Raw genomic sequence first — 15,440 nt, 5'->3', positions numbered from 1 at the left:
CCAGAAGTGCGAAAAGACTGTCCATAATTCTTATTAACACCCAGGGATTTTATGATCAGACCAAATCAGAATGTCCTGAATGTCATATACCATATCCTTGAATGCGTACCTCTGGATGCTCGTGGAAGCTTTGTGAATTGGAATATGAAGATACGCATCTAAAAGATTATGGAATCTCCCTCCTGGAGCTGGTTGAAAGCCGGTCTCAGTGTTTTCTGAACCATGGTTGCCCAAATGAAAAGGTTGTGAGAGCTTTAATCTATGAATGGACACAACTTTTGGCCTTTGGCATCAAGAAGTCTGGAGTACACTCAGTGAGTTTACGTTTTGAGCAATCTCTATCTCCCATTTTTGTGAAGAGACTATTTCTTGCTGTAGACGTCAGCACTGAACGGGTCTACTGGGATGTTTGCAGCAACGTGGGCCCTTAACAAGGGGTAGGTGCACTGTACGTAATTTGTACGCATGCCATGACTATTTTCAAAGTCCAAAGAGCGTTGGGCCAAAGTCTTTCCCATCCTGTAGCGAAGTGTTCGAGCCTTTCCCTAACCGGAATATGTGAAGAGCTCTCCATGATAATGTTGCCATATTTTGCAGGATGGAGGCTGGTGAGGAAAGAATCTAGGATGGAAGTGATCCTTATATATCCCTTTGACTTTTTTTGTTGCCTTTAGTGACCTTTGGAATCTGAGGGAAGAGTTTGCAAGTTTGCAATTCTTTTTTCCTGATACTGCTGTGTGCTACTCTTGTTAGAATAGATGCCATCCAAGAGATTCACTCCTAAGCGTGACTAGACCGCCGAGACTACGCTGCGCTTAGATTTATCAAATATTGTCATAGATATTTGACGGAACACGTATTCTATCGTATCATCATTTCGAACCAGTTGTGCATTGGGAAATGATTTCTGGTCCGTATGAACCGACACTAGTTTTGACATTCCAGGCTTGCAGCATCTAATGACAGCAAGGACCTCAGATAAACAAAGCGGCGTTTGCATCTTACAGAAAGTCGGTGCTGGAACACATGATGTCCTAGTCTGAACCAGTATTTGGACTAGCGACTCCTGGTGTTGGGACCTATCTTCTTTATGAAGTCAGTACTGGGTGTATCGGGAAATTAGATCACTGTACATTAGTCATAGGAACCCATGGTGTAAGTTGAGACTATCGGATCTATTATTATCCATAGCTGATTAATATCTGATACCTAAAACAGTTACTGGACTTCACAGGACAGATCACCGTAATCTGAAATTAGATGTGTTGGTACGCCTATCACCTGTCCAGAAGGGCCAACATACCAAGACCGTATTGGCCTTGGAAGAGCTGCCGATAACACATGTTCAAATTGCGGAGGTGGGGGTCGAGTTGATGCTCCCATTTCTCATAATATAGACCAGAGTATGCCCCAAAGACATCCAAGTTTCATCAAGAGTCCAGAGTGTGGCCTAAAGGTACCAATTTCTCAAAATATAGCCCAGAGCATGACCCAAAGACACCTATTTCTCATAATATAGCCCAGAATTAAGGCCCAATTACACCCATTTCTCTTACTATAGCCCAGAGAATGGCCCAATGATACCCATTACTCATAATACAGCACATAGTATGGCACAAAGATACCCATTTCTCATAATATAGCCCAGAGTATGGCCCAGAGACACCCATTTCTCTTAATATAGCCCAGAGAATGACCCAGACACCCATTACTCATAATACAGCACATAGTATGGCCCAAAGATACATGTTTCTCATAATATAGCCCAGAGTATGGCCCAAAGACACCCATTTCTCTTAATATAGCACAGATAATGACCCAGAGACAACCATTACTCATAATACAGCACATATTATGGCCCAAAGATACCTGTTTCTCATAATATAGCCCAGAGTATGGCCCAAAGACACCCATTTCTCTTAATATAGCCCAGAGAATGACCCAAAGACACCCATTTCTCTTAATATAGCCCAGAGAATGACCCAAAGACACCCATTACTCGTAATACAGCACATAGTATGGCCCAAAGATACCCATTTCTCTTACTATAGCCCAGATAATGACCCAGAGACACCCATTACTCATAATACAGCACATAGTATGGCCCAAAGACACCCATTACTCATAATACAGCACATATTATGGCCCAAATATACCTGTTTCTCATAATGTAGCCCAGAACCTGGCCCAAAGGTATACATTTCTCTGCATAAACATCATATATATCAAAGTCATATAAGTTGGATAAGTATCAACCATACAGAATAACTGCCCCACAGGGTCTGGATTTCTGTTCCATGTCTTAATTCAGCATGTTCCATGTCAACTTTTGTTAACTGGTCATGTGTTTCTGAATCATCGGAAAACATTAAATGCTGACAGATGCATGACAAATGTGGGGCCATATTTAATCTTTATAAAGTTAAGACAGCACATGAACATACACAAATAATATGACTTTTTATTTACTCTACATGTCAGGAAGAAATAGTTATTTTCAATCATTTATTATATCAATACATATCTTGTATCTTTTAGGTTCAATATAATTACAATAAAAACTTCTGTATTTATATCATTGTTCAAACAGGGTTAACCCTCAACTACATGAGACAATTAACCAATGGTAACACTGATAAAGGTAACTATTTATATGAAAAAGATTTTGTTAGATGAGGTAAGAGTATGGTGACATACAAACAGTAAAATCATGGACAAAAGCAACCAGGAGCACCCAGCTAATCCTGGTGACAGCTCAACATAAAAACTTAGACTAAAAATATTATAAGTCTTATAATAAAACCATTCATGAAACATCTTTAAAACAAGAGCCCGTTGAAAGGACTGACACTCTCATATCTTAAGATAATTTTTAGGAATCCAACATAAATTTGTTTCTTCATTTTAGGTTGTGAGTACTGAAACGATCTCTGATATTTGTGAGAAACTCTAAGACAGCAAGTTTGGTAGCAAAAATATTTTCATACAAATACAAGTTCACAAGATGCCTATAAGTGCTGGACAAAATTCTTTGTAATGATGATTGCCCTGGAACCAGATACAGACAGAAAATAATTTCAAGATATACACGCAAGAGATGTGATAATAAAATTGTTACGCTATCCGTTCCACTAAGGGGCCTTATTGGACGAATGATCAAAACCATTTTCATTCAATTTTACTTCATCGTAATGAACTAGACCTATGACAATAAATTTTTCATGCCTATCACTTGGTCCTCTTGTTATCCTTATTTACATTTGCAAATCATGCAGATAAACCCCCAAATAAACTTAGATACTTATGATGTAACTTGCTTAATAATACCAAATACATTGTCTGATTGGCCAAATGAAATACCTTTGAACTTTTTTTATTCAAACCCCTTTACTTGATTTGATACAAAAGCTGTAGTAAATGTGACAAAACAAGCATGTTTACTTTTAACTGACTGTAACAATAGCACTTAATTAAGTTCCATGGAATGTAATTAATTAGTTCGTGTGGAAACACTCATATTCATAGCTTTGATGGTCAAATGACATGTTTCATATCTGAATCCAAAAGAACACATCACATTTATGATGATTATGCTAAAATTAAATTAAAAGATCGAACTTAAATCATGATTTCATTTCACAAGACTTATTTAATTGGCATTTATTTACTAATGTGTTGCCACCAGAAGGCATCAATAACATTTTCATTTCACAAGACTTATTTAATTGGCATTTATTTACTAATGTGTTGCCACCAGAAGGCATCAATAACATTTTCATTTCACAAGACTTATTTAATTGGCATTTATTTACTAATGTGTTGCCACCAGAAGGCATCAATAACATTTTCATTTCACAAGACTTATTTAATTGGCATTTATTTACTAATGTGTTGCCACCAGAAGGCATCAATAACATTTTCATTGATTTGTAATTTGCTGTATGTTATTATTTATGGTGCAATGAAATTAAAAAAAAAAATAATTTAACAAATGTTAAGACATCCAATTAAAAGTTGCAAACTGCATGTTGATTCCAAATTTCCAACCATTTTAAATGAAGCAGTTAATATCAAGGTTTCATTTAATAATTCTGATCACAATTTTATTCACCTTCCACAAATAGAAGCCCATTTTCAGAAAAGAAAAATTGTGATCCACCCTGACCCTGTGTAACAAACTGTATACAAGTTTATCTGGGAGCACTAAAATTTTAAGTGTTGTTGTGAGAACCTGTTTATTCATGAGAAGTAAAAAGATTTTTGGGATGGCAATCAAGGCAGACATTCTGGGGGTTAGATCACCACCATTTTGAAGATAGGAATAACTATATTGCAAGAAGGAAGGCCTATTTAAAAAGTGTTCATATGGTCATCTTTTAGGGAGTAGGTGTAATATAGTTAAGACATCATATTGGCTTCTTTTTTACTTAGGATCAACTGCATATAGCGAGAAGTGTTTTTGGGACAAAATGCTCACCATTTTCAGCACAATTTTTTTAAGGACCATCAAGAAATCATAAGAGGTCTTTTAGTGAAGACTCCATGTAGATACAACGATGTGCTCAAGAAGAATAGCAACTAGATTTTCATGAAAGCCACCACTGCAGCAATATTTGATGTCCAATTAGCACCATTTACACTTGGGACTAATTAGACATCATAAGAAGTCTATTGGTGAAAACCCATGTAGATATGACAATCTGTTCACAAAAAGCAGAAATAAGATTTTTAAGAAGGCTGCCATAGTGACCATATTGGATGTCAGACTTGCATTATTTTGAATAGGCCCAACTAGACATAAGAAGTATTCTACTGAAAGCACTATTCCATGTGACCATCTGCTGAGTGGAGATAAGATTTTTCAAGGTAGGTAAAGTGGTGGCCATACTGGATGTCCAAATGGTAACATATTCATTTTTGACCAACTAGACCATATAATAAATGAATGTGAAAAGTTTCATGGCAATTCTCTATCAAAACTTGTGTTAATAGATGGGCAACAGGCCATCCCATAAGCTCATCTGGTCTATAAATAAGCATTAGAACTTACATGATGCAACAGAAATATACAACCCCAAAAAGTAATGTATTTACATGATGACCAAGAATATAACCAAGTGAAATATTATTATCCAATACTATGACACCTGCAGCAGGAAAATCCAAGGTGAAATTCTGACCTCTCTGTCTAGTTACCACATACATTTTTTAAATGTTATTATTAAACTGATAACAAATTACAGAAGTTAAGATCATTCATAAATTCTGTTAACGTCACCAATTTTATATAGTGCTGTCCAAAATTCAGATGATCAATTTCATGGTTTCTCTAAATATAAATGCAAATACCTTACAGTATATATTCACTTACGACATGAGTTCAACTGCAAACAGCACAGACCCAGATATGCTGTCGCATAATGTGCCAGCAGATCTGGGTCTGTGCAGTTTATTTGGAGTAATCAGTAGAACAAATTACATATATGCAGGTGCATTATGTTACGTCAAATCAGGATCTATGTTTGTTTGCAGTTGGACTTATATGTGAGTATATAGAGTAGATTAAATGTTTTGACCTGGATATTAGAAACATAAGTTTGGATGCAAAAACAAACAAAACAAAACAATGAAGGCTAAAAATAACCCATATCTTCTTTTACTCTGGCTGCTAAAAAAAGGCAGAAAACTGGCATCAAAAATACTGTCCAATACAACAAGCTGCTTGAAGAAATTGTACAATCATACAATGATGAGGTCCATGATTAATAGGAACCATAACGTCAATAAACAGAATATTTACACAGCAGATGAAAGGTACACTGTTTTCATGCAAATTAAGTAGTCAAAATACCAGACTGATAATTTTAAATTTGGGTAAGAAAGGACTTGGTTTATTAACAATTTAATTTTATTGATGTGTATTATATTTATAAGTACATTAAATACTAATAAACAAACATTTAAACTATATATATATATATCACAGATTATACAAAAATTCTCAACTGAAATAAATACAGATCAAATAAATATGCATAGAAAGTGCAAAGATTCTGATAACTTCTGGAACTTTTAGTAATTAACTAAATGCCTTCCTGTATGCAGGTTAACGATGTACAATTTCAGTCATGATAATAAACATCTTTTCTAATAAGATAATTTCAATGTGACAACTATAAGATAGACAAGGGTATCCCCCAAGCCAGCAGTGCTATCAAACTATAATCTTTTCAGAGATCATTGGCACTGAATCTTTAGGTATTCACAAATGTTCTCGAGTTCCTTAATGAAAGAATAACTTCTGATATAAGCATATATATCCTAGATTAGAGTAAAACATTTTGAGGCATCAAAAATGAAAGGAATTCCTTTTAGCCACATCCATACATTCATACCATCTCACGCTAAGAATTCCCTCTGTGAAAAGCCCTGTAGATATACCATTTATTTAATCCTTTCAGATCCAGATGGTGGTACTCTTATCGGCTTATAAATAAAAGAGAGGAAATAAATATTTTTCTATTAACCAGATACTGGTGATCTTTACAGGTGACACTAACGTTTGTTCAATTCCTTTGATTCCAGTTACAACTTGACAGTCACAGCTCAAAAGTACAGCACAAGTGCAAGTATATGGTAAGCTTTAAATGCTTTGCATAAACTAAGAAAACATTGGATCTCTGTTTATTACATGTAAATAACAATTTGATGGCTTTGCTGTAGCAATAATGCTGTATATATTTTATTCTGATCATGGCCTGGAAATCACAACTTCTGTGCTTGAAATTTTGTGTCAGTCAGTCAAAATGGACTTTGCATTTATAACAGAACTCTTATTAGCTCTGAGTAAAAACTCAATTTCAAATATGAGCTCAGTTTTATGATCTCTAGGCCAGATGAGTTTTCGGATGATAAATTAGAAATTTCTTTTGTATAGTATTATCTCACTGTTTAAATTTCTATGCATGTTTATAAACCTAAAGAAAAAAAATACTCAATAAGTTTATCTGCCATACATGCAATATGAAAATCAGATGTTCTTTACTCGTGGGTGGTTAGACTGACAGATCAAAATTAGATGTTCTTTACTCGTGGGTGGTTAGACTGACAGATCAAAATGACATGTTCTTTACTCGTGGGTGGTTAGACTGACAGATCAAAATTAGATGTTCTTTACTCGTGGGTGGTTAGACTGACAGATTAAAATTTGATGTTCTTTACTTATGGGTGGTTAGACTGACAGATCAAAATTAGATGTTCTTTACTCGTGGGTGGTTAGAATGACAGATCAAAATTAGATGTTCTTTACTTGTGGGTGGTTAGACTGACAGATCAAAATTAGATGTTCTTTACTTATGGGTGGTTAGACTGACAGATCAAAATTAGATGTTCTTTACTCAAGGGTGGTTAGACTGACAGATCAAAATTAGAGGTTCTTTACTCGTGGGTGGTTAGACTGACAGATCAAAATTAGAGGTTCTTTACTTGTGGGTGGTTAGATTGAAAGATCTGTTGATAGCAAATGAAAACTTCATACAAAGCAGTCACAAATGCACAACACTGTATTGTTCAATCCATCAACATAATGTGTACTAATTTAAAAAGGACTACTATTAATGAACCTTTTTATTCAAGTTTCCATGTTGCTTAAAATCATTACTGAGCAAACAAACAAAAATCAGTAGTATATTTATACTGGTACCAACTTACAAGTTAGCCTGGCCTGATAAACTGTCAAGTTGTTATTCTTTTGATACAGGTTATATTTAAACAAAGTGAACATCTTTTATATAGCATTTCTTTGACCTTTACACCCTTTCGGATTAGTCCAAAGAAAGGGTTGGTTGAGTCATGCTGAATACTGAAGTTGCTTCCAATTGTGTCCATATTTATGGCTCAAATTACTAGTAGGTTGATAAAAATACAGAATATTGTCATTTGTACTAAAACAAGTAAAGATGATTTTCAATTAAGTCCGATATACCTCCTCTACATGTCAATGTCTGCAATCTTTAACACTGAAGTTCATTAGGAACATATTACTGCCAAAAAAGCATATATTTTACTTCCACAAGAAAAGTATCTTCCATATATTGTATTACTGGCTTCACAATTAAACAAAATCAAGTTTTCTCCTTAGGATTCGCAAAGAACAACTTAAGTCCTCTAAATTTCATGGAATGAGTTTCTCCTCACATTTATCATGGGATGATGACACCAATAATGACAGACAGGGATTACAAGGGAAGTAATTATCAAAGCCCTGATTTTATGAAAACTATCTATCTGCCTTACTTTCACAGAAAATGTTTTTATTCTACAAACAGATATGGTAAAGAGTAAACTTCTATCATGGAGGTGAATTTCTTCAGTGTTTTATAATTCACCCGAAACTATGCATTTACTGCAATGACAGTCAGCACATGGCACAAACAATAACTGAAACGCACTTTGAAACTGCATCACTGCCTCTGCACTGGACAAGCACCTGTCAAGAGGTACATACAGTACAAATGTACACATAGTCCTGGTTTGATAAAGTGTTGAGTGCTACTTGTGTTATGTGAACTTCAACTTATCTCCATTTGGGAACCAGGTCATACATGTCGTTCTGCATAATCGATCCAAGAAATTAAGTTCTATTGCCATTTTAAGTTTAAAAACATCAAACTGGTCCCCTCAGACATTTTGGCTCTACAGTGTTACAAGTCTTGTTGAATCTACTCTTATATGCATACAATGGACGGATTCAACATATTTAATATCATGTCTGTAACAAAAATGAAACGGAACATGGTCAATCTATGGGCCGAACTTGCAGTGTAATTTTCTGCTGATTGTCCAAACATTCTCTTAGCTTGTTCTCTGTCATGGTCAGCCTTTGTTCTAGAAGGGAGACCGTCTGAAAGTATCAAATTAAAAACACTTAAAAAATTTAAAACTGAAAACTTATGTACATACTGTGTACAGAAATGTGCAAACAGAATATCAAACTGCTCCATACTGACTTCTCCCAAGTTTGCATGAATGTCTGAAAAAGAACACTTCATCCTTAGGTCAAGAATAGTCCAATGCTCCATCCTGAAAAATGAGACATACCTACATTTGTCAAGATATCTGCACACTACCCATATGGAAATATGAAAATGTATAATTCCCAAACAATAAATGACTCAACTGAGTGAATTTTTTTTAAAAAGTCAATTTTGGCACGCTGCACTTTGCATCAACATCTGACAGCCCAACAGAGAAGAAAGTATTGATTGCCTGTAAGATAATGTCTAAATGATGTCAACAACCATTTACATTCTATTCTTTGTCCTATCTCATATTAAAAATGTCAGCATTGCTAACCTGTTAGAATGTCCAACTGTCCCACTTTGTTAACACACAGAAGGGGCCCCGAGTGGCCGAGTGGTCTAAAGCGCTCTTCGTTACGGATCACTGCCATCTCACCTCTGTCTGCGGCGGTTCGAGTCTAAGATTCAGCCAATGTGGGCATGTGAGAAAGCTTGTCAGTAGCTTCTCGTGGGTCGGTGGTTCTTTCCAGGGTTTTCCGGGTTCTTCCTCCACCATTAATACTGGCCGCCATGTATAGCCTATCGTGCTGAAAAATGGCGTTAAACCCCACAACAACAACAACAACAACAATAACACACAGAAAACAACTTTTTTTTTCAAAAGTAAATTATTTTGCTTGGAGAATCTTGTCTTAATTACACTGACATTAGGAAATGGCCTCTGCTACCTCTGAATCTAGCCGTCACTAAAGACAAGCATGTCTCTGTCTATACATCATGTAGATAAGGGTAAGTAACTCTTATATCCCCCCTTGCATCACTTTGGCCATCTGTATGATGGACGTTTAATATTTTAAGCATGAAAAAACCTACAATGTGATGCTCACGTTTTTGGGAAAAGATGGAATGGGAGGCATTGATAGTAATGTGATTGGGTAAGTATTCTCAGAGAAACATATCTCCTTTAAAATGTCCTTTTTCTGCCAAATACATAACCCAATCACATAAACATTAGCAGAAGATAAGTGGAGGTAATGCTTTAGAATCCAACCACTACCCATGTTTTCTTATAGGACTTCCATACTGAAAGGCTTAACTTTTTTTAATGTGAAGGCAGCCAGCTGAAGATACACATTAACTTGTTTGAAGGAGATCACTATGAGGTCCTGACCCAGCTACTGCTTAAAAAGCAACAGTTTCCTGGACAAAACCAGCAAAAGTTAAAAGGTCATGACTGGTACTGAGGTTGTGCTTGGCCATGTCCTGTAAATAAAAGCTGAAGAAAGTAGACTAGGCATGCCATGAAACTGACTTAACTTTATTTCTAATTGAGACAATGTTCAAAGGCCCATCTCTAGGAAATTGCTCATACATTCTGAGCAACCAGTTTGAGATGAGTTGAGTCATACCAGATACCCTGAGAGTTCAGAGTGTACCAACTTAATAACATAATTTAGCCAAGAAGTCAGCTTGTGCAGTTATGTCTTGTTTTCTCATTTTAGTAGGTAGGGCAAGCCTTGGACAGGCACTAAGGCTGTTCTTTGTGTGCTTCAGATAGCATGAGTGTGTGTCCTACAGTTTCGCCTCTCAAAAGGTTGATTTGGAAAAACAACTGAATGGCTACCTTTTTTATTGCCTGTAGACAGCAAGCTGTTCTTCGAGACAAAATAAGGTTGCATCAATAATATGAACAAACTGTTGGAACAAAGCTGCATGAAGTTTCGATCCAGAAAGCGCAGTGCTGCTCACTCACCTTCCACAGAAGCTTCTGCGATCAAGATGCATCTCACTGTTTAAAAGCTACAGTGAGGTCAAATGTGGTCAGCTGGCAAGTTAAGACTCAACAGAGATTCTATTTTAAAACCAAGGAGAGTGAGTAGAGCACAGATATAATGATTTTGACAAGAAAATGGGAAGATCCTTGCTGCAGCCAATATATTCATTTCCATTATATCTAAATGATTCTAAATCATGGAATGGTATCTCCACTTACTATAGGGAATAACATTTTGAAGAAAAGAAAGAAGACAGCCATCTGTAGGATGCAGGTTAAGAGTTGTGTGACATTGTTAACCTGACAAAAGACACCCCTGACAAGATCCAGACATGAAGAAGGTGTTACACCAGACACGGGTGGAATATCAATGACCATGGCTGTGTGTCACTAAGAGTTTCCTCTGTACAGAATGCTGACCCAGGATCTGTCCCATCAGTAAGAAGCAATTAGAACTATACTGCAAGCCTTGCCCTCATCTTCTTGAGTAGTATTGTTATTAAAATTGCGGGGGGTGAGGAAGGCACAGACCCTACAAGCTGACTGATAAGGCATTTATGGCCTATGCCTCTGGGTCCAGGAAATTAGTCTAGGAAACAAGTCTAGTATCGGTCAGGAGGACCACCTGACATGAAGCAGTTGACATATCCTTGATAACAAACTGGCCAGAATGTTCAGACTGCTCAGGATGTGTTCGACTTGAGTGTGTATATCATATTGGGCATAATGGAGGAGCATCCATACAATAACACTAAGCTCCAGTAATTTTGTTACTCCTTGTGTGAAGAGGCAGTTCACCATGACAAAATGGTCTGACATAATCAAATTCAATTCCCCTTGGACATATGCCTTCCAAGAATGGCTTTTATTTCCAAGAGAAGTGCCCCATCTTGCACCATCCACTTGCTGCTGTCCCACAGCATGGTACCAAGTGTGCAACCCAAAGGTATTCTCACAGCTACCCACTCATGTCATGACAAGTAAGTCGAAATGTCTAATTTGATAGAGATTATCATCTGGTGATATATATGACTCAAACTGAGCACCACTCTGCATGGAGAATTATCTGCAGAGGGCACATATAAAGGTGGCCAATCCAGCAAGTCCACTGCCACACTTAACAGGTCTAGAGTTGAAGAAATGTATAGACAATGCAGTTCATGTATTTGGGAGGATGATAAACTAGCTTGAGTCAATAAACTCCATTCCTGGATGAAGGAAATGCTCAGAAGGGACAAGGGATGACTTCTTCATTTTATTCACACTAAACTGTGAAGGTGGGAGAGAATGTTGCTTATATCCTGAACCAAACTTAGTGAGTGTTTCTGCAGAATACTGTCTTGCTATCCTACTACTGCTGTGAGGATGATGTTCTTAAGTGGGATATGGTATAGTCCAATGTCTTGGTGAAGGCAAATGGAAAGGCTCAGAACAGCTACACTGTCCTGCGGTAGCTGCATAAAAGGACATGTGAGATATGCTGTGAATAGATACTTGGAAAAATGTCAGATAGATTGAGAATGATGATAAATTTCTTCTACTGCTGGCTTTAAGTTGAATTCCATCAGTTCCACAGTCAAATTGGAATGTTCAGCAAAAACCATTTCATCCCTTTTCAGACAGGGGCTTGTCTTTCTCCTGCATGTTCTGTGTCCAAGGATATAATATGATGAATACTAGTGACAATGTAATCATCACCATGTGTAGTGTGGACCCTACATGCCAGGTATGCTATATAAGCAGTGGTGCCAGGTCCAGCAAGGAATGTAGCCCACCTGCAGGATGTTGGTACAAAATGGCTGGTCATGCTGGTCTGGATCAATGGCACAAATTGTGAGGTCTGCTGTAATGTGTTGGTCTAATGTAGCTAGTCAGTCTGGCTGTTGGCTGTGACACTGCTGTTAGAACTGTGGAATGACATGGTTTTTGTGTTTGAAATGATGAAGCAAATATACCAAACACACAAACTGGTCAGTCAGATGGCTGGACTGGCTGGTTGGCACCCTTTATGGCATATGGTATATAACTTGTGGGCCCAACAGTCTTGCAAAGTTGGACTGTAATCCCACATGCCCGATAACAAAAGTCCTGCGTGCCCATTTCAATGGCTGTAATCATGCATTCCCATTTCAATGGCTTTAATCCTGCATGCCCATCTCAATGGCTGTAATCAATCATTCCCATTTCAATGGCTGTAATCATATAATCCCATTTCAATGGCTGTAATCCTGCATTCCCATTTCAATGGCTGTTATCATCCTTTCCCATTTCAATGGCTGTAATGCTGTATGTCCATTTCAATGGCTGTAATCCTGTATGTCCATTTCAATGGCAGTAATCCTGTATGCCCATTTCAATGGCTGTAATCCTGCATGCCCATTTCAATGGCTGTAATCCTGCATGCCCATTTCAATGGCTGTAATGCTGTATGTCCATTTCAATGGCTGTAATCCTGCATGCCCATTTCAATGGCTGTAATGCTGTATGTCCATTTCAATGGCTGTAATCCTGTATGTCCATTTCAATGGCTGTAATCTGTATGTCCATTTCAATGGCTGTAATCCTGCATGCCCATTTCAATGGCATTAAGGCCATACATGGGTAGGGGTGGAAACTTGTGTCCTTTGGGATGCCAAAACAAAGAAAAATCTATCAATTTTGAATTTAGATGAATATTCAACATGTCACAGTTGGATGATTTATAATGTGCCCTATTCTTTGTCCCTTAAACTGCCAATAAAGGACCATATGTCTGGGGAACATAATGCACACAGTGCATGGGTTTGACAATAAGCATTTATTAAGCAAGGCAATAATCCTCATTGACTCTGAAGTGCTTGTATTTCTTACACTTGCTGGACATTTCTGAAATGAAAGAGTAAAAGCAGGCGAATACAACAAATATATAACTCACATTAAAATAACTGAACTTGCATTATCAAGACAGCCTATGAAAGTACATAACAAAACAAAATTTAATAGTACAAATTCAAAATACTATGGTGAAGTCAACATGAGTTTTACCAACTGGTATGACATGAATGACTGAAATATTAATAAATTCAACAACAACAAAAACCTATAAAAACTGTAGACACTAGGTATATCAACCTTCTGACTTACTAAACTACTGATAAGTTTTGATGAATGGTCAAAAAATGTATGAAAAGAAAACCATTGGATTTTGGAGGCACTGTTCACAGTCTCTAGTAAAAGCTTAAATTCACCAATATTTGGGATATGGGTAGCCATCTATAGGGACAAGGGGAGATAATCTAAAAATTACTCTCTTCATCCATGTAATGTATAGGGTGAATGATGTTTATCTTTCAGGGAGGGCTGTATTCAGAGGTAGTGGAGCTTATGTCCAATCTCAATATGATCTGGTAATATATTCAACAGTGAAATGCCAAAACTATTAGATTTTTTTTTTTAAAGTGATCACACGAGTTTCATTCATCTGTGTCATATCATCTACAAATGTCCCATGTATGACACTGGCTAATTCTGGGAGAGCAGTAAACATCAGAATTTACACACCTGTGTTAGCATGTCAAGCTGTCCAACATTGTTCCAGAGTATTGACTAGTTCTGTTGCAACAGTAAACATTAAGTACCCACTAGTGCTAGCCTGTCTAGCCATTCAATAGTATTCCAAAGTATTGGTTGGCCTAGTAAGGGCAGTAAGCACTAAAGTTTATCTGCCAGGTTTAGCTTCTCTAGCAGTCTTATGTTGGTCCAGGATATTGGTTTATTCTGTTGGGATAGTAAATACCAGAGTTTGCCTGTGTGTGTAAGCATCTCTACCTGTCCAGCATTGTTCCTTGATAATGGCTAGTTCTGTTTTGGTAGTAAATTCTATGAAGTTTACCACTCGTATCAGCCTCTTAAGTTCTCCAAAAGTGTTAATAGGTATTGGTTAGTCTTGTTAGGACAGGAAATACTTGAGTTTACTTGCTTGTGTTAGCCTCTGTATCCATCAATCATGATGCCAGGGAATTAGTTCTGTTGGGATAGCAAACAAGGCATTTCACAACCTGTTTAAAACTGTAAGCTTTCAGCGCGTTTTGCAGGTTATTGCTGTGTTCTGGTTGGATAATTAGCATATTTTGCCTACCTATGTCAGATTATCTAGTTGTCTCACACTGTATTTCAGAGCATCCTGGTTGGGAGGGGCAGTGAACACATGAAATTTACCAACCTGTGTCAATATGTCAAGCTGTCCCACAATATGTTCCAGGGTATCAGCCAGTTCAGGTGGAATTGACCTTGGCTCCAACCTTTGTGTGGTGGATATTGGTTGGTCCTTACTTCTCCTCTCTCCCGACTTAAGATCTCTAATAGCTCTGTCAGATGACGTCATTCCAAAGTCGTCAAATGTACCCTTCCCGTTTATCATGGGACCATGCTGGAGTCACAAGAGAATATACAGTTGGCTAAATTTATTATCAATATTCAACTATATCACTGAGGTATCTGATATATTCTGAAGACAATTGAAATCTGAATTTCTCCACGTACATTGATGAGAATGTTAAGATTTTTATCTCTGTATTGATAAAGAAACAAAATTAATAAACTATGTGGAATTTCTTTTATCTTAAAACATGAAAAGGTAATTTCACACTCTATCAGTTCATGGTGGC

At 37.0% G+C, this 15,440-nt stretch overlaps 1 protein-coding gene across 3 annotated transcripts in view; it reads right to left on the bottom strand.

The window, feature by feature from the left end:
* Positions 1–2,447: 2,447 nt before the first annotated feature.
* LOC149787559 (uncharacterized) overlaps positions 2,448–15,440 on the bottom strand; it is a 75,655-nt gene continuing 62,662 nt past the window's right edge. For all 3 annotated transcript variants that reach the window (XM_089973706.1, XM_089973708.1, XM_089973707.1), the window contains 2 exons: positions 14,996–15,202; positions 2,448–8,902 (listed from right to left, as the gene is read on the bottom strand). In XM_089973706.1, coding sequence (XP_089829832.1) covers positions 8,798–8,902; positions 14,996–15,202 — 312 coding nt within the window. In that variant the 3' untranslated portion in view covers positions 2,448–8,797. The remainder of the gene's footprint in view (positions 8,903–14,995; positions 15,203–15,440) is intronic.

This window comes from Sinohyriopsis cumingii, chromosome 11, assembly GCF_028554795.1.
Source record: "Sinohyriopsis cumingii isolate HCF-2022 chromosome 11, ASM2855479v2, whole genome shotgun sequence".
NCBI classification, from domain to species: domain Eukaryota; kingdom Metazoa; phylum Mollusca; class Bivalvia; order Unionida; family Unionidae; genus Sinohyriopsis; species Sinohyriopsis cumingii.
Note: the sequence above shows the minus strand (reverse complement) of the source record. Positions and strands in the feature narration are given on the sequence as shown.